At 50.4% G+C, this 24160-nt stretch overlaps 1 protein-coding gene across 3 annotated transcripts in view; it reads left to right on the top strand.

Annotated features, from left to right (window-relative positions):
* PITPNM2 (phosphatidylinositol transfer protein membrane associated 2) overlaps positions 1–24160 on the top strand; it is a 187238-nt gene that overhangs the window by 120870 nt on the left and 42208 nt on the right. For all 3 annotated transcript variants that reach the window (XM_030821592.1, XM_030821593.1, XM_030821594.1), the window contains one exon: positions 15430–15602. In XM_030821592.1, coding sequence (XP_030677452.1) covers positions 15525–15602 — 78 coding nt within the window. In that variant the 5' untranslated portion in view covers positions 15430–15524. The remainder of the gene's footprint in view (positions 1–15429; positions 15603–24160) is intronic.

The raw sequence follows: 24160 nt of genomic DNA, 5'->3' as shown, positions 1-24160 counted from the left end.
AACACTGGCTGGGCCTTTTGTTGTCCTCTAGGTCCTCTGGCTCTGCCTGCTTGCTCCCTTCTGAGTCGAGCATTTGGACCTGGTTATTGGTGACCTAAGACACCTGGGTTTCCTGCTCACCTAAGAGTACAGTAGATCAGGCCTGGGTCACAGCCCAGGAGATAGAGTCTGGTACCATTCTGCCCTGACTCACTGTATGGCCTTGTCAAATGACTGAGTCCCTCTGGGCATTTGTCTTCCCATCTTGCCCTGACTGCTTCTGAGCATTGAGTTTCCAGCAAGATTTTTGCGGCAGAGTGTTTATAAACTGAGCTGCACTGAGTGTGTCTGAGAGGAGGTGGTAGTTATACTAAGGGCATTTGGGCCGCCTGGCATAGCCATGTCTCATTTAGGGCCCAGCTTGTCTCTCCCAAACCTGCCTATCAGAAAGGGCTGAGATGATTTCAGATACCCCTGCCCCCAGCCCACACCATAGGCAGCAACATCCAGTTGTCCTGTTTGACATTTATGCCCTGCACATGCTCTTGAGGAGGGCAAGTCTGGCTCCATGAAAAGTCTGAGTCACAGACGCTGTCAAGAAACAGGGACATGGCAGGGAGCGTGCACTATTCTTGGAGAATCTTAGCTGGGCTAAGGAACAGCTAACAGAGCAGTTTGTAATTAGCACTTTGGCTGCTTGGCGGCAGCGTTTTCTGCCTGTGGAGGGTTTTTTTGTGAACATTTGCCAATTACCCTTCTTGAGTACCTACTAAGTGCCAGGCCCTGGCTGCCTAGTACCTGCTGTGAATGGAGAGACAAATGAAAGGTGTTATCTTTTTTCTCTTTTGTTCAGGCACCATTCTAGGATTATCTACTGGGATTATGGCAACAAATAAGACAGACAAGTTCCCTGCTCTCCTGTCACCTGTGCTGGGATGAAGGGAGGCAGTCTTCAAGTACACAAATCAGATCATTGGAAAGTGTGGCAATGGGACTGAACTGGGCAGGAGAGGAAAGCTACACTGCAGAAGGGACAGGGAGGGCATGACATTTGTGCCCAGACCTGATTGATGCCAGGGAGTGAGGGAGCAGCTGTTCCCTGGCCTGGGGAATGGGTGCTTCCTGGGCATGGCAGCAGCTGGAATGGAGAGCTAACATAGTGAGTTCCTAGCAAAGTAAGCAGCCATGTGGCTGGAGAGTGGTGATGGAGGAGCTATGGCTCATGAGCAGGCAGACGGCACACGGGATCTTACAGACCTGGAAGCTGGAAGTAAACGGAGCTGAGGAATGCACAAAGTTCTGTGGGTGAGAGACAGGATCGGGAGGTGACAAGGCAGGGTGAAGGGCATCCTAGGCACGGAACCCTCCTGGACAAGCACGCTTGGGAGCTGCTGTCAGGTCCCTCTGGTTATGGAACCCTCAGGCAGCACCTGCCTTCTCCACTGTGGCTCTTGTCAGAGCTTTTGTAGGAGGGGTGTGTGTGTGTGTGTGTGTGTGTGTGTGTGTGTGTGTGTGTGTGTTTTAGAGACAGGGTCTTGCTCTGTCACCCAGGCTGGAGTGCAGTGGCACAATCATAGCTCAGTGTAGCCTCAAACTCCTGGGCTCAAGAGATCCTCCAGCCTCAGCCTTCTGAGTAGCTGGGACTACAGGTACATGCCACCATGGTGGGCTAATTTTATTATTTTTTGTAGAAATGAGGTCTCACTATGTTGCCCAGGCTGGTCTCAAACTCCTGGCCTCCAGTGATCCTCCTGTCTCAGCCTCCCAAAATGCTGGGATTATATGCATGAGCCACTGTGCCTGGCCCCACGTTGACCATTTTTAAGCATACAGTTCTGTGACATTAAGGACATTGACACTGTTAAACAACCATAACCACCATCCATCTCCAGGACTTTTTCATCTTCCCAAACTAAAACTCTGTCCTCATTAAACACTAACTACCCATTCTCCTTTCCCCAAGTCCCTAGCAGCCACCATTCTACTTTTTATCTCTATGAATTTGACTACTCTAGGGACTTCCTGTAAGTGGAATCATGCAGTATTTGTCCTTTTGTGTCTGGTTTATTTCACTTTGCTTAATGTCTTCAGAGTTCATCCATGTTGTAGCATGTGTCAGAATGTCCTTCCTTTTTGAGGCTGAATAATATTTCCCATCAGGTTCCCCCCACCCTTTTTTTCTCATTAGGTTTTGATGACTCATGTGATGTCTGTCTGTCCCTTTTTTTTTTTTTTTTTTTTTTTGAGACAGAGTCTCGCTCTGTTGCCCAGGCTAGAGTACAGTTGTGCAATCTCAGCTCACTGCAACCTCCACTTCCCGGGTTCAGGTGATTGTCCTGCCTTAACCTTCTTTGGTAGCTGCGACTACAAGTGTGCACCACAATGCCTGGCTAATTTTTATATTTTTAGTAGATACGGGGTTTCACCATGTTGGCCAGGATGGTCTTGATCTTCTGACCTCATGATCTGCCCGCCTCAGCCTCCCAAAGTGCTGGGATTACAGGCGTGAGTCATTGCACCTGGCCAATTCTGTCTCTTTTTGAGGCTAAATAGTATTTCCCATCAGGTTCCCCCTACCCTTTTTTTTCTCATTAGGTTTTGATAACTCATGTGATGTCTGTCTCCCCTGGAGCCTGGAGGCTCCCTGAGGCCTGTCTTGGTCCCCTGTATCCTTAGCACCCATCATAGAACCTGGACCCTAAGAGGTGCTTAATGAACATTTGTTAGGTGCATGGAGTTCAAAGTACTAGAATTCTTACTGAAAGAGGGGGTTGGTATTGGGATGACAATATTAAAGACTTTATTTGCCAGACTGTGGAGCTTTGGCTTCTAGGCAAATGTTTCTGTTGATCCAAGCCACCTAGGGGACTTGTTAAAAATTCTTATTCCCAGGTCTCTCCCTTGGCAATGCAGCTGATTTGGGCTGGAACCAAGACGCCTGTATTTTGAAAGAGATATCGACCTTTATTTCCTAGATCATTTAAGAACATTAGAATAAAAACAAGTAACCACTCTCTGATAAACTTTAAGTGGGGCTTTCCCTCAGCCAGAAGGTTTGTACTTACTACAAAATATTCTGAAAGAAAAAACCAGAAATTGTTTCTCTAAATCATGCATCTTTATTAAAAAGCATTAAAGCAGCTCTGTTAGCTTGTGTTGTATCCAGAGTCAGGTGCAGCCACCATTCATGCATCAATACATAGCTTTAGCCTGGAATATACCACTTAAATTTTGGGGGCTTTCATTTCTTCCAAAAATGGGGGCATTGTTACCTTTTCCACATTGGGAGATCATTCTGAAGAAGCAAGAATAAAAAGGCTAAAAGAATTTGTAAGTCATAAAATGCTATTATCAATGCTAGGGGTGCATATGTATATAAATTGATTTAAGTATAGAAGATGATGGTTCAATTCTTAAGCTATTTACTATCCTGGCTGTACAGTAAGATACACTTGACTCCACCACTTACTGAGTAATAGGGGCAAGGTACCATAATGACACAAAGCCCTGGGTCTCCTTAATTATAAAAATGGGGCTAATAGCCTTGCAGCACAATATTATTCAGTCATAAAAAGCAATGAAGTTCTCTCAATGCTACAACATGAACCTCAAAAACATGATGCCAAGCAAAAAAGCCCAGACACAGAAAGCACATATTGTATGACTCCACCAATAGGAAATGTCCAGAATAGGCAAATCCATCAAAACAGAAAGCAGCTTAGTGGGTGCCAGGGGCTGGGGCAATGGGAAGTGACTGCTTAATGAGCTTAATGAGAAACGGGCTTTCTTTTTGGGTGAGGAAAATGCTCTGGAATTAGATAGGGGTGATGGTTGCACAACTCTGTGAGTATACTAAAAACCACTTTAACGGGGTGAATTACATGGCATGTGAATTATATCACAATAAAATACTTAAATAAGTGGGGACAATACATCTAACTCGGGGGAGTTGTGAGGATTAAGTCACTTACAATGTATTAATAGGGCCCAAGTGTGTAAAACCATGGGCCAGATTTATAAACCAAGGAGCAAGCAGAAGAGTCTGGTTGCCAGATGTGTCCGCCAGAGGGTGGGGGCTGTTGGGATGTGGGGTCTGATGAGACCCTGGCACCATTTACAGGAGGGGGCCATTCACACTGGGAATGCCTTCAGGAAAGGCAGGACTGGGCAGACTGTGTATTTTGTCCTACACCCTCCTCCTCACAGGATGCATGAAGGATGAGGGGCCAGGGTCGGGGTGGGGACTAAGTCTCTGACTGTTCAGCTGCTCTGGCATCTGTGTCTTTAAGGAGTTGACTGTTGTAATGTGGCAAGTTTGGGAAACCCTGTTTTAGGCATCACAGAGAGCTGTGGGCAATTTCTCTGAGCTAAAGGGCTGTGACACCCTCGCTGGGACACCGAGGGACGGCTGGGTCTGCACCCCACTCAGCCATAGCTATTGCAGAAGGAGCCACGGGGGCTCAGAGTGGTGGGCCGGTGCACCTTTGATACCATGAGTAGGGTGGGCTTAAGGAGACAGGACTAGGGACACTGGCTACTGAGACTCCAGCATGGCGTTTGTGCCTCTCTGGACTTGAGGTTAGCCCCACAGCGCTCCTTGCAGGCTGCACAATACCAGCTGTTGTTTTGGAACAACAAAAATTCCTAATTTGCAGCTGATAACTAACAGGCACCCGAGTAAGTTGGCTGAGAGCCTCAGTGCTGGAATCTTGCACATGGTGGGCTCTAAGTGGAAGTTTATTGGGAGGTATGTTGGCTGAGTAAAGAGGAGAACCTTGTCCAAGGAAAAACTCGATCCCAGGGCTGTGCCCACCTGCTCATAAGCCATGGGGAGGCATCTGCAGCCAACATTCAATCCATTTGTGTTAAATGCAGGAATTAAGGAAAGACTGAATTTGATGAGAATTGTCTGCCGACTTAGCCACATGGAGGTCATTTGTGACCTTGACCAATATGGTTTCAGTGGAGTGGGGGTGGTCAAAGTGGGTTGGAAAGAGATCAGGAGGTGAGACAATGGAAACAGCAAGTATAGCTAAGCTTGTGGAGGATTTGCTATAAAGGGGATCAAAGAAGCGGGATGGTGCCAAGAAGGTAGAGTTGAGGGGGGCTATGGCTTGTTGTTTTGTTCTGGTTTTGCAGATATGGGAGCTATAACTTGCATGTTTGAATGCTGATGGTGAATGGGGAGGTCCATTAGGGAGACAAGAGAGGGGAGCATTTCGGGAGAAGGTCCCTGAATGACAAGAGGGCATGGGCCCCAGTGACAGAGAGTTGGCCTTCAGTAGGAGCAGAGACATCCATGCATTGCAATAGCAGCTAGTGGATTGGTGCAGTGGGTTGGTCCATTTGATGCTGGGAATTTGAGGAAACGAAGACTGGAGCCAGGCATGGTACACATGCCTGTGGTCCCAGCTACTTAAGAGGCTGAGGCAGGAAGATCGCTTGAGCCCAGGAGTTGGAGGCTGCAGTGAGCTAAGATGGCGCCACTGTGCTCTATCTAGCCTGGGCAAAGAGCGAGACTCCATCTCCAAAAAAATTAATAATAAAAAAGTAACGAAGACTCAAGATGGAGAGAAGGTATAAAATCAGGAGTGGGAGATAGTGAAGGAACTGAATCAGTGAAGTAGGACCGCAGGAGCTGTGCCCTCCTGGGGTGTCCTGTCAGAGTTTTGAAGGCTGGCCCAGAGGAGTAAGCACTCAAGGGCCTTTGTATTCTCATTATGTATCTTCTCTGTCATCACAAGGGCTTATCACCAGTTCAGGAGTAACCCGGGTGAAAATCTCAGCAGTGCCTCTTATCAACTCTGGTGTCTTGGATGGTTCCGGAAAGCTCTGATTTCCCTGGAGAATTGATCGAGCTGAGTTTTGCTTTGGGGCAGGGCCTGCAGCACAGCCAGCTCTCTGCCAACAGGCTCTCAGCCTCTAAGCATCTCAGGGGGCCCTCCCTTCTGCATGCCTCAGAAGCTGAGAGCTTTCACCCCTAAAGGACTGGCCATTTCTAAGGCCAATGGCCTCCTGAAAAGCCCCGGCACTTCTTATGTAGGAGGATGGTCCGGGTGCTGCTGCTGAAATGGTGGTGGCCTCAGGGAGGTGACCAGGAGTGAGAAAGGAAGGCCCCTGAGCAAACCCCAGCCTACGATTTTGTAGCCACAGCTTAGACCCTAACTGCTGGGGCCAAGGTCCCCTCTGGGCTTGTTTCTGTTGTCACATCTGAGCCTCCTGTGGCATTTTGTTTAAGGGCCCAGCCTTATTCCAGCCATACTCAGTGTTAAATTAGGGGAGCACCAACCCTGGAGGCCAGTGTGGTGGTGGTAGTAGCTCTGTGACCAGCAGGGTCCCCAGAGGACCGGGGTAGGAGGTGAGTTCCAAATAATTCTCCTTCGTGCCGTACTCGTCATCTTGGAGGCTCTGAGTTTCAAGCTTATTTCCTCACATGCACATTTGTGCCCTTTTCCACCCAACTGAGGTTGCTATGCTGATAGCCACAGCCAGGGAGGAGGAGTCATAAAAACAGGGCTCCCTTGCCTTGCCGCAGTCCTTGAGCAGGATGCGCCCTCTCGGAGCCTGCTCTGTGGTCTGCACCACTGCTTCCCTGGGGCTGTTGTTTGGGTTGAGGCATTACATAGCGATGCCTCATAACTCTAGCATCCCACTCGTGCTCCTGGAGCTGCAGAGCACTGCAAGCCCCACGGTGCCCCCAGGTGGCTGCTGTGCTGTGGGGTCTGGTGACCAACTCCTGCAGTGGCTTGGCAGTTGCCCCAGCTTGGCACTCCAGGTGTACAATGGTGAGATTTATGACTTTCTGTGGGATTTGGGGTAACTGCAGCAGTGCCCAGGGCTTTAAAGCTCTCTGGGACCCCCTCTTCAGTGCCCAGGCCAGCGTTAGAGGAAGGAGTCATGTCCTGCTTAAAGGTGTCAAGGAATCTGGGGGGGGCAGGGGTAGGAGCTGTGTCCTCCTGCTCAAAGTCTCCTTGGTCCTTGCCCTTCCAGCCTGGCCACCCCTGCCTCATGAACCTGAAGCTCTTTCTGTGTCACTTTTCTCTTCTAATGCCTGGGAGTATGTGGCTGGGTGGAAGGAGAAGCTGGGAGTCAGGGTCCTGGTTCCCAACCCAGCTCTCTGCCTGCTTCCTGAGCCTTAGTCTCCTCATTTGTAAGGGGAGGGTTGGCCTGCAGCAGGGTCCTCTGCTTGTTTCTTAGCCCAGAAATCCTTTCTTCAAAAGAAATCTCTGCTGGAAGCCCAGTGTCTAACACATAAAGGTGGAACTACTCTGGGGCAGGGATTGGATGATTCTGTGGGTCTGTGACCTCTCCTGCTTTCAGCTCCAGGACACAGAGAGGCAGCTTATCAGTGCTAACCTCATAACACACACCTTCAGAGCAGCCACACACTCCTGCAACCCCAGCCCAGGCATAGGGGCTGCTTGCTGGACACAAAGAACAGCCCCTTATCCCTCTGTGCCGCCTCCCATTCATCCAGAGCTTTGGGTCCCTGGATATACATAGATGGTTAGGGGAGGCCTGGGAAGCCTTGTCTGGCTGCATCTGGAGAGGAAGTGCTTTTAACATTGCCTGCTTCAGCTCCTGATTGGGGACCAGTAGGTTTGGGAAGCAGAGAGCAGAAGGAAGCTCTCTTAGAGCAAGAGGAGAGAGACTCAAGGGAGGCAGAAGGAGGTTATGGATACCCACAGTCCTGAGTCCCAGGCCCCCAGACCTGCTGGTGGCTCCCTCGCTTCCCACTGCTGCAAAAGCGGGGGCTCCCACTGGCCTGGCTTGGAGTAGCTTCCAGACTTAATAGCCAGAATGCAGCTGAACTGCGTTTGGATGGATTCCATCCCCCCTTGACTTTGCACAGCCTCACTCCTAAATTCCATCTGTGACGTCAGACCCCTGCTAATCATGGAAAAACAGATTAAGTTCTGTAAACTCAATTCTCGTGCTTTCCCTCCCAGTCAGGATGTCTCGTGGCCTCCGCTTAAAGGAGCTGTCTACCTCCCTGCTCGGTCCACCCTCCCTCATCCTGGGCCAAATCCCAGTAATCCACTTTAAGTCTTCATCACATGCCTCCAGCCTGGCCACCCCTGCCTCCTGAACCTGAAGCTCTTTCTGTGTCACTTTTCTCCTCTACTGCCTGGGAGGTTCAGGAAGATCTCTGGGCTCCAGCCTGTGTCTTGGTGGGAAGCCATGCCCTTGATTCTTGGGGTGACATCCCTCACAGCTCTTCTTGGTCGTCTGCCTGTGCCTGGAACCCTGGTCTGGATGCAGCCTGCACCTCGCACCTTGCCCACGGCTGGTCTCTTGCTCCATGGCCTCCCTGAGTGGCCCCACTCTGACATGGTCTGGCCAGTTGTTTCCTCAAAGACATCAGTGAACATGGGGCTGGGGGTTCTTTCTAGGGTTGTGAATGCCAGGGTCTGGAACATGAAGACTTTTCTAAGGGCCAGGGCCCAGGTGCCACATTTGAAGCCCAGGGAAGGGTCCCCGTCATCCCTGGAGCAGAGCCATGTGGGCTGTGCATGTGGGCAACCACCCAGACCCCTTGCCTGGCCTTCCTCCCTGAAGGGCCTCTGGAGACCTGTATGTGTCTTTTTTCCTGTCTGTGCCAGGCCCCAAAAGATGCCCTGTAGACAGCAGTAAAACATAATTCTGTCTAACCCGTCACGACTCCGGCAGAGACGAGATGAAATGTGTGTCTGTCTCACTTGCACCCAGGCAGCCGGACTGGGTGTAATGAGATTGTCTGAATGAGGGTTCAGCTTCGGGCCAAGGGGGCTCCAGGGAGAGGCAGACACACAAGTCACACTGCTCTGATACAGGGAGGGTCTGCCGTGCTCCCTGGCCTCAGCTCAACCAGGGAGAAAGTGAGGAGGACCCTATCTCACCCCAGTAGGTCCGTGCCTGGCTGTAAGGCCAACCAGCACCACAGCAGGGCTGCTCCTCCCTCAGGCCTAGGTTTATTGTCTGCACCTGGGGGTAGGCAGCCCTACTAGGAAGTCCACAGGCCCTGTGTCTCAGGGACCCGCCTTCCAGACCCTGCTAGGGACAGCAGTGCCACCTTGTTGTTCACTCTTGCTAGTTGAACGCTGGTTGGAACAGGGCTGAGCACTTCATGTGCATCATCTCATTTAATCCACAGACACCCCAGCTGGGCAGGGGTGGTTCTTACCCCCAGAAGACAAAATAAAAGATCAAAGGATTAAGCAATTTGCCCACAGTCACAGCTAAGAGGTGGCAGAAGGTCTAGCTGATTATTTTATTTTAATCACAACACTACCAGCCCTTCTCTGTCTGTTTACACACACACCACTCAAATGCTGCAGCTGCTGCCTTCTGAAACATCAGGTAATAAAATGCAGATAAAAGTTGCCCACAAATTCCATCTATCTGATGGAACCCTCTCCAGCATTCAGTCAACGTTTATTCCACACTCTTCATCCAAACAGACATATACAGAGTAGTAATAATCTTTTTTTAAAAAAGTATCATGTTCTACATGAATTTTTAAAGTAAAAATTAAATTTAATAATCTTTTTTTAAAAAGTATCATGTTCTACATGAATTTTTAAGGTAAAAATTAAATTTAATGTTATTTGAATTTAACCAGACAAATGTATCAATTTTCATGTATCTTAAGTGAAATGAGAGTTGCTAAACTGAGGAAAAAGATTTCTTTATTGTAAGTGATAATAGTCCTAAAAGGTTAAAGGTGAGAGAAAAACTTTTGAAAATAGCTTGATTGAAGTATAATAACATACCATACATATACTCATTTAAAGTATACAATTCAATGGTTTTGGTATGTTATTGATTTTTTAAAATTGTGGTAAGTAGGCCGGGTGCGGTGGCTCACGCCTGTAATCCCAGCACTTTGAGAGGCCGAGGCGGGCGGATCACGAGGTCAGGAGATCAAGACCATCCTGGCTAACATGGTGAAACCCCGTCTCTACTAAAAATACAAAAAAAATTAGCTGGGTGCGGTGGCGGGTGCCTGTACTCCCAGCTACTCGGGAGGCTGAGGCAAGAGAATGGCGTTAACCCGGGAGGCAGAGCTTGCAGTGAGCCGAGAATGAGCCACTGCACCACAGCCTGGGTGACAGCGCAAGACTCTGTCTCAAAAAAAAAAAAAAAAAAATTGTGGTAAGTATATATATAATATATATATGTGTATATAACATAAACTTTGCTATTTTAAGTTTTTAAGTGTACTATTTCATCGCAGTAAGTATATTCACAATGTTGAGCAACCATCACCACTACCACTTCCAAAGCTTTTTTATCACCCAAATAGAAACTCTGTAACTATTAAACAACTACTCCCATTTCCTCCAATCCCAGCCCCTAGTGACCTCTAATCTATTTTCTGAGAGGAAAACTTTTAAAAGGTTAAAGTCATTAATTTTTTTTAAATAATAAACTTTATTTTTTGAGACAGGATCTCGCTCTGTTGCCCAGGCTGGAGTGCAGTGGCACGATCTTGGCTCACTGCAACCTCCACCTCCTGGGCTCAAGGGATCCTCCCACCTCAGCCTCCCGAGTAGCTGAGACTACAGGCACTCCACCACACCTGGCTAACTTTTGTATTTTTTGTAGAAATGGGGTTTCGCCATGTTGCTCAGGCTGGTCTCAAACTCTTGACCTCAAGTGATCTGCCTACCTTGGCCTCCCAAAGTACTGGGATTAAGGCGTGAGCCACCTAAACTTTATTTTTTTTAAGAGACGTTTTAGATTCACAGCAAAATTGAGTGGCAAGTACGGAGTTCCCATATGCCCCTTCCCCCACTCTCAGTATCCCACATCAGTGTGCCCTATTTGTTACAATGAATGAGCCTGCAGTGACATGGCATCGCCCGAAGTCCATACATCACACAGGGGCTCATTCTTGATGTTGTATTTTCTATGGGTTTGGACAAATGTATGAGGACATGCATCCGCCATTGTAGTATCCCACAGAGTACTTTTACTGCCCTAAAAATCCTCCATTCTCTGCCTGTTCATCTCTCACTAATTTTTCTACCTACTTAATGAACCAACTTCTATGCTATGGAAGTTGAGGAAACTATATTTCTACCTTTGTTCTTCTCCAAATTTGTCTTAGTTGTATTATCATTTGTGTACAGTGTTGAGGTTTTGATATTCAGTTCAATCACATAATTGCCATGATTTCAAAAATATCAATGCTGTGTTCATCAGGATTTCTCCATTTATTACCTCATTTTGACTTATCTTTTTGGTTAGTTGGATTTCAACATCAGATAATTTTTTCTTTTTTTTTGAATTTGATGTATTTATTTATTTTTGAGACAGGGCCTTGCTCTGTGATTCAGGCTGGAGTGCAGTGGCGCAAACATGGCTCACTGTAGCCTTGACCTCCTGTGCTCAAGCCATCCTCCCACCTCATCTCCCCAGGATGCAGCCTGGCCGTGCCAGGGGTGCACAGTGGGAACACGATGGAGCCCCATGTTCCTGCCCTGGGGCCTTTGCTCACGCTGTTCCTTCTTACTGGATTGAGTCCTTCTCATACCCGCCCTCAGCTCTGCTGAGCAGAATCCCATGGATCTCAGAGAGCCTGGCTCCGCCTTCCATGAAGGCTTTCCTGAGACCCCTCTAGACTGAGCGACTTATCTTGTTTTGATGACACTCATGGTAACTCCAGAAGTCAGATAGTATTATCCCCACTTTATATGTGAAGAGACCGAGGCTCAGCAGGTACAGGGGCTTTTCCAGGAGGTCACACAGCTGGTAAAGTCACTGTGAGGCTTTGCAGTCAGATCCCAGAGTGAGCTCCAAACTGTCACCTCCCATCACATTCTGTGTCACTCTTAGAGTTCTGAGTCCTCTCTCCTATTAGTCACCTGTGCACTTAACTGTAAGATATAGAACAATTTATTTGTTTTTTCCTTCTTCCTATCCATGTATCTACCTACTTACTTACCTCTACAGCTCTTTAGTTCCTTGCGGGCAGAAACACGGTTGCTTTTCCCTAAGCCAGCCTTGATGGAATTGCATCCTGAGCACTTGCACTTTCTGATGCTCTTCCACCATGTGGCTGCTGCCCTTGCACAGTCCTAAGCTTTGCCCCGCTCCACCCAGGTGCCAGGAGCCTCCAAGGGGCCTCTGGGCCCTCCAGCTGTGTGTTCCCTCTCTGTCTCTGTCCCTCTGCCTGCACGCAGAAATATCCCAGCGGAGCTGTGGACAGCACCTGTGGAATTAACAGCTCACCTGACAGCTTGTCCGTGGGGGAACATCATTAGGTGTCTGTTCCAGACACGTGCTCACAGAGCCTCTGAAATCAGAGACCCAAGCCAGTGTCTGGGTGCTGGCTCAGGCTGTGAGATTTCACCCCTGGTTGTTATTTGAGAAGATGGAGACATTTAAGGAACATGATGAATCTGGCTCAGGGGGTCCTGCCTTGCTAGTGCCTGGTGGGCCTGGAATCTGAGAGGACTGAGAAAGGACTGATTTGCATGGGGATGAGCAGGGCAGGTCATGTACCCTGGAGGGGTTAAGACTCTCAAAAGGCAGAATGCTTAGACTCTTAAGGTTTCTGAAGAACATTTAGAGTCTGTGTCTGACCCTGTTATTTAGATGACTAAATGAGACTTGCCCATTCTGGGTCACTGCATTTGCCCCACAGTAAAGGAGCCCACCTGAGGCCCCACAGAGGTGGAGTGGGTGCTGCACGTCACACAGGTGTGCTGCTTGACACCAAGCACCTGCTGTGCCTTCCTAGTTGGGTGATGCTGGGGCTTCAATGAAGAGCCATGTGAAGAAGCTTCAGAAACAACCCCCATTGAACTTCAGTTTTCCCTTCCCGTCTCCAACCCTAATTTCCTCCAACTTCCCTCAAACATAAAGCTCTCTCTCCTTTTTGTATGTAAGTTTCCCAGATCAGGTGCCTGTGCTACCCTCCCAGCCAGCTGGAAGTCCATCCAGGTGTCAGACGGGTCCCTTGCTACTTTGGCCGAGCCAGCTCTTGTTTCACACCTCACAGGATAAGGTGCAGCCTGGGGACTGTAGGGCCATTGCTTCTCTCTCCTGTGTCCTCAGCTTCCAGCCAGGTTTGAGGATAGACATGTGGGCCTAGGCGGAGCTGAGTCTGGGAGTATGGGGAAGAACTCCACAGGGCCTCAGGCCCTAAACTTGCAGGTCCCATGGGCTGTTAGCTAGACCCATTGACCTTGAAGCTCAGCAATGGTCTTGTTTCACTTGAGCACAGCCTCTGGGGAGCTTTGGAGTTGATCAGGGATCAGAAAGGCTGGTGGACAGGTTGCAGGAGAGAGCAAGCCCCTCCTAGCAAGAGTCCTTATGGATATAGCAGGGCCTGGGGCCACCCCAAGGAGGGGAACAGGGCAAGGAAACTTCCCAGGGAGAGGGGAGCTAGAGGGGATTTCTGTGACCAGGTGATGTTGCTCAGCAGCACTGTGGGGAGTCTGGGTCAGAGACCTCCAAGGGGCAGTTGGGGTCTGGGATCCAGGGTTATCTTACCCACAGCCAGCAGATATTGGGGTGCAGTTTCTGGGGTATATAAAATATCTAGGCTCTAATTGGCTAAAAAAGAGCTTCACTTGGACTATATTTAAAGCAACTGGATGTGAGAATTGGGTTCTTTTTTAATAGAGAGGAGGGCCTTGCTATGTTTCCCAGGCTGGTCTTGAGCTTGCTTGGCCTCAAGCAGTCCACCTGCCTTGGCCTCCCATAGTGCCAGGATGGATGTGAGAATTTGAATGGGCTTTGGGCTGACGTTCCTACCTGCTGTGAACTAAACAACTGGGAGCCGCTGTTTTAGTCTAACACAAGGGATGGAGCCCCTTTATCAGACCTTTCCTCTCTCTGTCTCTCTCCCTAAGTGGCTTATTTAAGAACTTCTTTTAACCCTGTCTACTGGTATTCCTGAGAGTTCTGGTAAATGTTTTTCTCAACCTTGTTAGCTACCCAGTAATGCTTTAGCACCTGGGTGATACTCCAATGCCCGATAGAGAGCCGTGCCCTGGGGAAGTTGCCTGACTGGCCAGGCCGTTGCTTTTATCACTTAGCAGGAGTCCTGCCCATGGTCACTGTGAATCCTCCCTGGCTGCTGTCCTTGGAGTAGTCTTGCTAAAATACTACCCTTAGCCGGGTGTGGGTGGCGTGCACCTGTAGTCCCAGCTACTCTGGAGGCTGAGGTGGAAGGATAGCTTGAGCCCAGGAGATCAAGGCTGCAGTGAGCTGGGATTGCACCACTGTACTCTAGCCTGGGTGCAGAGTGAGACCTTGTCTCTAAACAATAAATAAATATAAAATTTATTTATCGTCCATCCTGAAAACCTTCACTTGGCTTCATGTTAGCAGCATGTGACCTTTGGAGGTGACCAAATGATATTTATGGCAAAGATTCAGCCATCTGGGGCTTGGGTTTTAAGGGGTGATTTCATTTTCCAGATAACTGAGTATGCGCCTCTTCCAAGCCCTAAGGTTTTTTTTTGTTTTTTTTTTGAGACGGAGTTTCACTCTTGTCCCCCAGGCTAGAGTGCAATGGCGCGATCTCGGCTCACTGCACCCTCTGCCTCCTGGGTTCAAGCGATTCTCCTGCCTCAGCCTCCCAAGTAGTTGGGACCACAGGCTCCTGCCACCACCTGCGGCTAATTTTTGTATTTTTAGTAGAGACGGGGTTTCACCACGTTGGCCAGTCTAGTCTTGAACTCCGAACCTCAAGTGATCTGCCTGCCTTGGCCTCCCAAAGTGTTGGGATTACAAGTGTGAGCCATTGTGCCTGGCCCAGTTAAAAAAAAAAAAAGTGATTGCTTAGGGGCAAATCTTCATCAAATATATTCTTTGTCACTTAAATAGAGGTTGCTATGAGTACACTCTCTGCTTATCTTGTCTCATCTACTTCCCAGACATAGCCCAATGGAAGGAATAAAATAGATGCCAATAAATGTTTCTTATTGGATTGAACTGAAACCAAACTTTAAATCACTCAGAGTCTCCCCTTGGGATGTAGTGATGTCATCTTCCCCTAATGGCATGGTCAGACTGCTGACTTGTGAATGTCTCATGTCTGTGCTGCTTAGTTTTATTTGATCTGCCTGCTTTTCCGTGACCAGCTATCATTACTCACTGTGTCAGTACCCGGGAAACAGATGCTGTAGCTTGTTAGGATTGTGAGTAAAACAAGAGCACGGTGTTCTTACCCTGGCCCTTGCTAATGGAGTGACAATTCTTTACTTCCCCGTGGCTGTTTGTTGATCAGAGAGCTTACACATAGCCTCTCACTTGTCCTTTTGGTAGCTGTTAGCAAACAAGAAAAATAAAGGTTGGAAAGGAGAGAACCTGCTCAATCAAAGTTGCACCGTTGGATCATGCCTGATCAGAGGCCAGAATTCCAGCCTCAGGTCTAGACCGGGCCATTTCTCTGTGCTATGGTATTCATCAGCCTTTGCAGAAAGTGACTGTTCTGTCCTCTCTCTCTCCCAGGGGTCCTTGGTGAATTTTGTCATGGTTATTTAAGGAACCTTGCCTAGAAGTCCCAACTTGCAGTTCCCCATTGACGGGAAGGCTTGGACTCCAAGATGATTATAAAGGAATATCGGATTCCTCTGCCAATGACCGTGGAGGAGTACCGCATCGCCCAGCTGTACATGATACAGGTGGGTCGTGGGACAAGGGTGGGTCATGGTGTGAGGGTGGGTCGCGCCAGCGCGCAGACACCACATGTGGGTTAGGTGGAGTTGTGGCCTTCATAGTGCAGTGCCTGCCCCAGAACTTCCTGGTAAGTGTGAATTGTGCTGGATCCCTGGCCTCTAGGCACAATGCCAGGCGCACAGGGCACACCATGGGCGCGTGGCATCAGATTGCTTTCCGGCACTGTGTCCCGCCGCCTACAGCGCGAACACTTGCCCTTGCATTTGGCACCATTATCTCCCTGGCCCAGACGTTATCCCTATGTTTCCCTATGTTTCAGTTTGCCTGGGCTGCCATCAGTAAATACCACAAACTGGGGGTGTAGAGGAACACACTTCCTCACAGTTCTGGGGGCTGGAAGTCCCAGATCAAGGCCTGGCAAGTGCGGTTTCTGGTGAGGGCCCTCTTCCTGGCTTGCACATGGGCGCCTTCTCCCTGTTTCCTAACATGGCAGGGAGCGAGCAGGCTCTGGTGTCTTCTCCTCTTTTTCTTTTTCTCTTCTGTGTTTTATTTGTGTAAATGTGTAGGATACAACTGTGATTTTGTTGCATGCACAGATTGGAAAATGGTGCTTGTAGGGTATCTATCACTCAAATACACTGTACTCATTAAGTAATCCCTCATCTTCCACCCTTCGTTTTCTTCTAAGGACACCAGTCACATTGTGAGGGCCCCACCCATATGATCTTATCTAGCCCTGATTACCACCCAAAGGCCCCATCTCCAAATACCATCACATTGGGGGTCAGGCCTTTTGGGGGGACACAGACATTCAGTCCATAACACCCCATTCTACAGACAGGAGGCATATGAGGCCCAGAGATGTTAAATGCCTTGCCAAGGAACGCAGGGCCTGTCTCCTAGCTCCCAGCTCCATGCTTTCCTCACCACCCTGACTGCTTGCAAAAAAGCAGTGTCAGACATGTGGCTTACTTACAGACACACGCAGGAGTTTGAGGATGACAGGCTCCTTTGACAAGCCACAGACTCTTGCTTAGGAGACACCTCCAGTCTCCCTACCCAGTGCCTGACCAACCTGGAACGTAAGACCTGGCTGCCTCTGGCTGACCCCAGATGGGACCACTGCTCCCACTTGCCGCAGTCCTGGCTGCAGTCCTTTCTATGTAGAGGTTCCATCCCAGCTCTCCTGCTGTCCTCCTGTCCACCCTCAGTGCCTGGCATGGCCTAGCCTGGCAGCTTCCCTTCAGGCTGAGGGTCTTCGGGCTTCCCACGCTGATTATGAACCTGCTGTCAGCCTGGCTCTGGCTCCTCTGGGCATATCAGTGCCTCCAGTCCCTGTGACCCAGTGGGGCTTGCCCTCCTCCAGCTTCTTGCTGTACAGCCCCTTAATTACAGCATCAGACTGAGTCGTTGGTGTTGGGGAGAGGCTTTGGCAGGGCCTCCACCTCCCATCCCTGGCTTCGCCTATTGGGCTCCCACCTTCCACCCAGGTCAGGGGAGGTAGCTGTGAGCTCCCAGCAGAGCCTGCAGCCCCAGCTGCCTTCTGGGAGGAGCTTGAGGAAGCTGCAAGGGTTTGTCCAGGCTCCCCTATGTGGGAGCCTTGGCTGGGAAAAGAACGGAAGGTGAACCCAGCCTCTCCGGGGGGCTGTTTGCTCTGAGCTGCTTCAGAAGGACCACTCAATTCCCTCTTGAACCACTTACCCGATAATTATTTCTAGAGAGTGGAGAGAGAGGAAGAGGCTTAAATCAGCCCCCCATCTCTGAGCACTCTGGAAATAGCTCAGCCTGTTCAAGGACCAGGCTGATCTGCCAATGCTGCTGTTGTCTTGCTGCTTCTCAATTCCCACCCAAGCCAGGGTGAACCCAGACCACAGGAGCCCCTCAGCTCCACCTGGCCTCCCAGTGGCTGTCAAGATCGGGAGGACTGACCTCCAGCCCCTAGGAGATCCCAAAGCTGTTCTGGAACATAGAATCACCTCTGGGCTCCTCAAAACACCTGTCACTCCAGGTTTTTGTTTGTTTGTTTGTTTTTGAGATGGAGTCTCGCTCTGTCACCAGGCTGGAGTGCAGTGTCGTGATCTCGGCTCACTGCAACCTCCGCTTCCTGGGTTCAAGCGATTCTCATGCCTCAGCCTCCCGAGTAGCTGGGATTACAGGCACGCGCCACCACACCCAGCTAATTTTCATATTTTTAGTAGAGACAGGGTTTCACCATGTTGACCAGGACAGTCTCGGTCTCCTGACCTTGTGATCCACTCACCTTGGCCTCCAAAGTGCTGGGATTACAGGCATGAGCCACGATGCCCGGCCACTTCAGGGTTTTTTTGAACACCTATCCTTATGCCTCCAATGAATGTAATTGTTAAGCATCATATAGTTCCCTGTTAGACGCTCAGACCTTCCTGCACCTGTGCAGCCAGGCCCCGTCCCTCTAGCCGACACATGCAGTGTCTTTTGAGAAGCTTCATTGATTAGGATTGTGGCAAGATGGAAACATCTCCCGCCTTGCAGATCATGAGCATCAGCACTCTCAGGGCCCCTCGTGAGAGCCTGTTGGACAGATGGGCATCCTTCCCAGCTAGGCAGAGACACTGTGGCCTCTAAGGGCTGGCTGGAGTCATTGCTGCTGCTCTGAGCTTCCAGAGCCTTTCCCTGTGCACCTTCTGGGTGAGCAAGCATGTGTGCACATGTCTGCTTTCCTGTTAAAAAAGAAAGGTGAAAGAAACCAGGTATTGCCGGGAGAGGTGCTTCTGTGACAGGCACTAGCATGCTTGGAGGGGAGATTGGGGGCAAGGTTGTTGGTGTTCCTGCTCAGGCTGGCTGGCTGGGCAGCTTTCCTCTGGGCAGGCCTTGAGGCTGGGGGTGTCGGATAGCCAGCTTGGTGATGAGCAGGGGGTCTGCTGCACATCACAGGTGCTAGTGCCTCGCACCTGTGTGCTCTGTGTTCTTAGTATGTGCTGTCTCCGGCCTGAGGACTAATTGCTGTGTTTGAGGTGCTGCTGCCCTCATGTTGTTACCAGGAAGCCATAGGTTCCTGCTAGAGCTACTGACTGGGAAGTTTCCCATGCACTTAAGGCCCCTGCTGGCCAGCCCCGCCCCAGCTGGGTCTTAGGCGGATGCCTCGCTGGGTTCTGGCCTCCACAGCCCCCCGTCCAAGCTTCAACAAAATGAGCTCCAAGATATTGCCAGGCCCATAGGTCGTGTGCCCTCTGAGGGGCAAAATGCTGGCCTGCCTACTGTCTGCATGGACGGGGCTCAGGCTGTCAGTTCTCTATAGCATTTGGAAGAAATTCTTCTGGGACTAGGGGCTTTGGGCTTACTTGATTGGGTGTTGTCTTGTTTTGCTTTTATTGAGGTGAAATTCACAAAACATTAACCATTTTTAAGTGAACAATTCAGTGGCATTTAGTATACTCACAATGTACACAATGTTGTGCAACCATGAACTTTAGTTCCAAAACACTTTCATCACCCGAGAAAGAAACCCCATATCCATTAAACAGTCACTCCTCACTCCCCCTCCCCACCCCCTGGCAATCACTAATGTACTGTCTCCCTGGGTTTGCCTGTTCTGGACGTTTCATATGCATGGGATCACTCACGGTGTTGCTCTTTGTGTCTGGCTTCTCTCACTCAGCGTCATGTTGTTGGGATTCATCCATGTCATAGCATGTGTCAGTGCCTCATTACGTTTTATGGCTGAATCATATTCCATTGTATGAACACACCACATTTTGCTTATCCATTCATCCATTGATGGACATTTGGGTTGACATTAGCATACAAGTATCTGTTTTCTTTTTTCTTTTTTTTTGAGACGGAGTCTCGCTCTGTCACCCAGGCTGGAGTGCAGTGGCGCCATCTCAGCTCACTGCAAGCTCCACTTCCTGGGTTCACGCCATCCTCCTGCCTCAGCCTCCCGAGTAGCTGGGACTACAGGCGCCCACCACCACGCCTGGCTAATTTTTTGTATTTTTAGTAGAGACAGGGTTTCCCATGTTAGCCAGGATGGTCTTGATCTCCTGACCTCGTGATCCGCCCACCTCGGCCTCCCAAAGTGCTGGGATTACAGGCGTGAGCCACCGCGCCCGGCCTACAAGTATCTGTTTTCAATTCTTCTGATCTACACCTAGGAAGGGAATTTCTGGGTCACCTGGTGACGCTATGCTTGATGTCTGGAGGAACCACCAGACTGTTTTCTACAGTGGCTGCACCATTTTACATTCCTACTGGGAATGTAAGAAGTTTACAGTTTCTCCACATCCTCACCAGCACTTACTGTCCTCTTTTTTAATAAATGCTACCCTAGTGAGTATGTTTTGAAACAGAAGAGTCCCCAGGTTATCTCAAGGGTCCTTCTGCCCATCTTTCAGACCAGCCTGCCTGCTGCGTCCTTCTCGGAGGCTTTTCTGATCTCCATGGGCAGCATGAGTGATTTCTTTCCCTGAATTCTCGCAGTTTCCTGTCAGTCCCACGCCTGGGCACCTAGTGTCTTCCACCTCTTTGTGGGTGTCTGTCTGCTTCCTGCTGAACACTGAGTGTCGCAGGGCAGGGTTTAGGTCTGTGGGTCTGTTTTCCCAGTTTCTGGCTCATATCCTCTTTAGTGCACATGGGCTGCTCCTCCCTCCCTCACCCATGGCTCTAGTGCGCGCACACACACACACACACACACACACAGACACATATGTGTGTCCACACACAACATATATACATGCAAGCACAGCCACCTATGCATACAGATATGTACACAAATACGTGCAGACACATGCACACACCTACACAGACACGTGTGTGCACACACAGCATGCACACATATGTGCACATGTGTACATGCACCTACACACACACACACACACACACATACACCATAAGACCCAAGGGAGTAGTGCTCCTCTTGGTTGCTTTTTCTGTTTTTTGAGATGAAGTCTCACTCTGTTTCCCAGGCTGAAGTTCAGTGATGTAATCTCAGCTCACTGCAACCTTTGCCTCTCGGGTTCAAGCGATTCTTCTGCCTCAGTCTCCCGAGTAGCTGGGATTACAGGCGCCCGCCTCCATGCCTGGCTAATTTTTGTATTTTTAGTAGAGATGGGGTTTCACCATGTTGGCCAGGCTGGTCTCAAACTCCTGACCTCAGGTGATCCGCCCACCTTGGCCTCCCAAAGTGCTGGGATTACAGGCGTGAGCCATCACATCCAGCCTTTCTCTTGGTTGCTCTTGATGCCAGCATAGCCCCTTTCTCTGAAATTGCATCCCCTTGTGGGGAAACCCCAGGCTCTGCCCAGGCGCCCAAGAGCCATCTCCCAACCTTTCCGCATGGCCCGCACTGGCAGAAAGGCTGAGGAGAGCTGAGTCTCTGTGAGGTGAAGGCATCTCAGCCAGTTGTAGGTGGAGGGGTCATGACTTACGGGTTTATACCCAGGGACCCAGGGTGGAAGCCTGCAAGCCTTGGCTAGGGAATGATCTGCCGCCAAGCCACCGTGGGGCTGAGAGACATGGTCTGTTGGAAATAGTGTCGACTTTTGGGGCCAGAATAACCCTAGTTTAAGTTCCAGCTCTGCCCTTGGTGAGCTGGCAGTTGGGCCTCTCCACACCACAGTTTCTTTGTTTGTTTGTTTTGAGATGTAGCCTTGCTCTGTCACCCAGGCTGGAGTGCGGTGGCCGCCTCCTGGGTTCAAGCGATTCTCCTGCCTCAGCCTCTTGAGTAGCTGGGATTACAGGCATGTGCCACCACCCCCGGCTAATTTTTGTATTTTTAGTAGAGATGGGCTTTCGCCATGTTGGCCAGGCTGGTCTTGAACTCCTGACCTCAGGTGATCCGCCCACTGTCTCCCAAAGTGCTGGGATTACAGGCATGAGCCACCACGCACGGCCAGTTTCTTTATCTGTAACCTAAGCTAGGCTCTCACAGAGCATAGTTTCCCATTTTACATATGGGGAAATTGAGGCCCACAGAGCCAGGGTTGGAGCTCAGATCTCCGGGCTCCTAGGTGGCCTCTTTGGGAGCCCTAGTAGGCCAAGGGAGGCTGCTGCCAATCTCAGAGGTGAGGGCACCCTGGCAGGCGGAGAGGACCAGGAGGTGCCGGTATCTAGATTGGGGAGGAGGCAGCATTGGGAGGGATCTCCTCTCTCAACCCCAGCCTGTGCTGTGGCTCCCAGGCCTGAGGGCAGGGCAGGTGGGCAGGAGGGGAGAGGTTCAGGCCACCCCGACTTGGAGACCCGAGGCACTACCTGTGCCCTTCCTGTCACCAAGACTCCTACTGTCAGCCCGATTTCCATCTCGAGAGCTCTTGCCCCTCCCGCAGAGCTGGTGTGAATGCCCCTCCTCCAGGCAGCTTCCTCTGACCCTCTGGGTCCTGAGGGCACTCATTCTTCCCAGCTCCACCTGCCTGTCTGTCCCCGCTCTGACCTTTTTCTAACCCGAGGTTCCTGGGGTTCTTGTCACTGTGGGGTGATGGACTCAAAAAGTGTGAACATACATCAGAATCACCAGCTGCTCCTTTACATGTGTACAGCTTATTGTATGTCAGTCATACCTCAGTAACACTGCTAAAAAGTAAGTTAAAGTCACCTGACTTTCCTGTGCCCTTCCTGTGCCAAGAGCTGAGTTGCAGAGGGGGATAAAAGTGCTTCCCGTTCTCTGGGAAGATAGATTTCACATACGTTTCGACACAGGCTCAAGGACACAGTCTGCACTGGCCTCCCGAGATGGATAGGCCTTCAAGAAGGCTGCTGCGTTTTTGTGGAAAGAGTAATAAGAAGACCTTAGTTCATCATTTCCCGCTTGTGCCACTTGCCAGCCAGTGGCAGCTAGGAATAGGCCTTCCTCTCTGCGAGCTGCCCCACTGGAAGGTTGTGAAAAAGATGGGCTGGGCTTGCGCGTCAAAGTGCCTGGCACCCTGCTGGAGCAGCACTCAATATACACCATGTTAAAGGTGAGAAAACAAAATCGTCTGCCTGGCTGGGAGAGGGCCGTCCATCCGAGGTGTTCAGCGAATGTGTGCTGCTGAGGGAGCGGCCGGAGGTGGCCTGGCCAGGACCCTGGGAGCGGCTGCTTTCAGGGGTTTCTTGGTCTTGATCTTTCTTTGCATCCTCCCCCAACTCCTTTGTCAGCCCCTGGGGAGCCAGGCCTGTCTCCGCTGTCCAACTGCCGCCGCCTCTGAAAACAGTACCGCAGCACTGTTTAGGGGAATGGTAGGCAGGGACGAGGGGGTGGCTGCTCATGTGGCAGAGATCAGAGTGATTCGAGAAGAGCTTGCTCCTAAGTGGCATGACTGAGTAGCTGTGCCAGGAGAGGTCTGCCCCCCTTGGACGCCATCACTGGTGGGGAGCCAGAGGTCAGCTTGGGGAGGACTGGCTGCCCTTGGTGATGCCAGCTTTGACGTTCCTGGTGACAGTTGGAACTAGAATCCATTCTTCATTCGACCAATCTTCACCTAGCATCTATTTCATGAAACACCAAAGTGCTATACAGGGGGTCCCGTCTGGGTCCCACTGGCTCTGCCACTGACTGCAGCCGTCACACCCCTCCACAGCCCACTGAATCAGTGTCCAGCAAGTGATCAGAACCTGCTTTAATCCTCACGATAACCTGCACAGTTGGTGGTACTCATCCCCACTCATCCCCATCCCCAGATGATAGCTCGAGGCTCAGAGATATCAAGGAACTTTCCCAAGGGTGCATAGCTGGCCTAATGATACCAGTCTGCCCAGAGATGTGGTGGGCTGCCTTTTTCACATTGCTTTTAGTGGAGCACTTTGAGGTCTCCTAGTCCACCCCTTCTCTGAAGTTCCAGCTGTTGGAGGTTACATGCTCTCTACCCTGTCTGATTCTGAAGCCAGTGCTCTCCCTTTCACAGCTCTGCCTTCCAGTGCTCAGATACTCAGAACTACAGATAGCACAGGGTCACCTGTGGGTGGCAAGGCCAGGGGTGCTGGAGTCAGCATGAAGAGTCACCATACACTGGGGAAAGTGCTGGTGACTGAAGACATATGTGGCCAAGGGCTGGGTGGGGAGGTGGTGAGGACTCCACCTGCCCCACCAAGAGATGAGGGACAGGTGGGGGGCCATCGGGGTAGTGCGCTTGTTTCTCCAGCAGGCAGGCTGAAGCTCACTCACAGGAGGCCATTGTGGGCACTCACCCCACTGGTGACCAGTGTCCCCCCAGAATCTGCATCCACCTGCAATCTCAGAATGTGACCTTATTTTGAAATAGGGCCTCTGAAGATGTAATTTGTTAAGGATCTTGAAATGAGATCATTCTGGATTTAGAGAGGTCCCTGAATGAATGAGTAGTGTCCCTATAAGAAAAGGAAAGGACTGAGACACAGGAAAGATGAAGCAGAGATTGGAGAGATACCGCATGGGCCAAAGAGCACCGGAAGCCAGCAGCAGCTGGAAGAGACAGGAGGCATCCTCCCTAGAGCCCGGCACAGGATGCTGCTGGGTGAGCCTGCTGTCCTGGGAAAGGCGTGAAGTCTGCCTGAGTGGGCAGGGGCTTCTGTGCAGCCACCCAGCAAGGCCAAGGTGGAAGGGACCCTCCTGGCCCCTGTCCTGGTTCCACCC

The sequence above is a fragment of the Nomascus leucogenys genome, chromosome 10, assembly GCF_006542625.1.
Source record: "Nomascus leucogenys isolate Asia chromosome 10, Asia_NLE_v1, whole genome shotgun sequence".
Taxonomy (NCBI): domain Eukaryota; kingdom Metazoa; phylum Chordata; class Mammalia; order Primates; family Hylobatidae; genus Nomascus; species Nomascus leucogenys.
The sequence above is the reverse complement of the archived record's forward strand: the minus strand, read 5'-3'. Positions and strand labels throughout refer to the sequence as shown.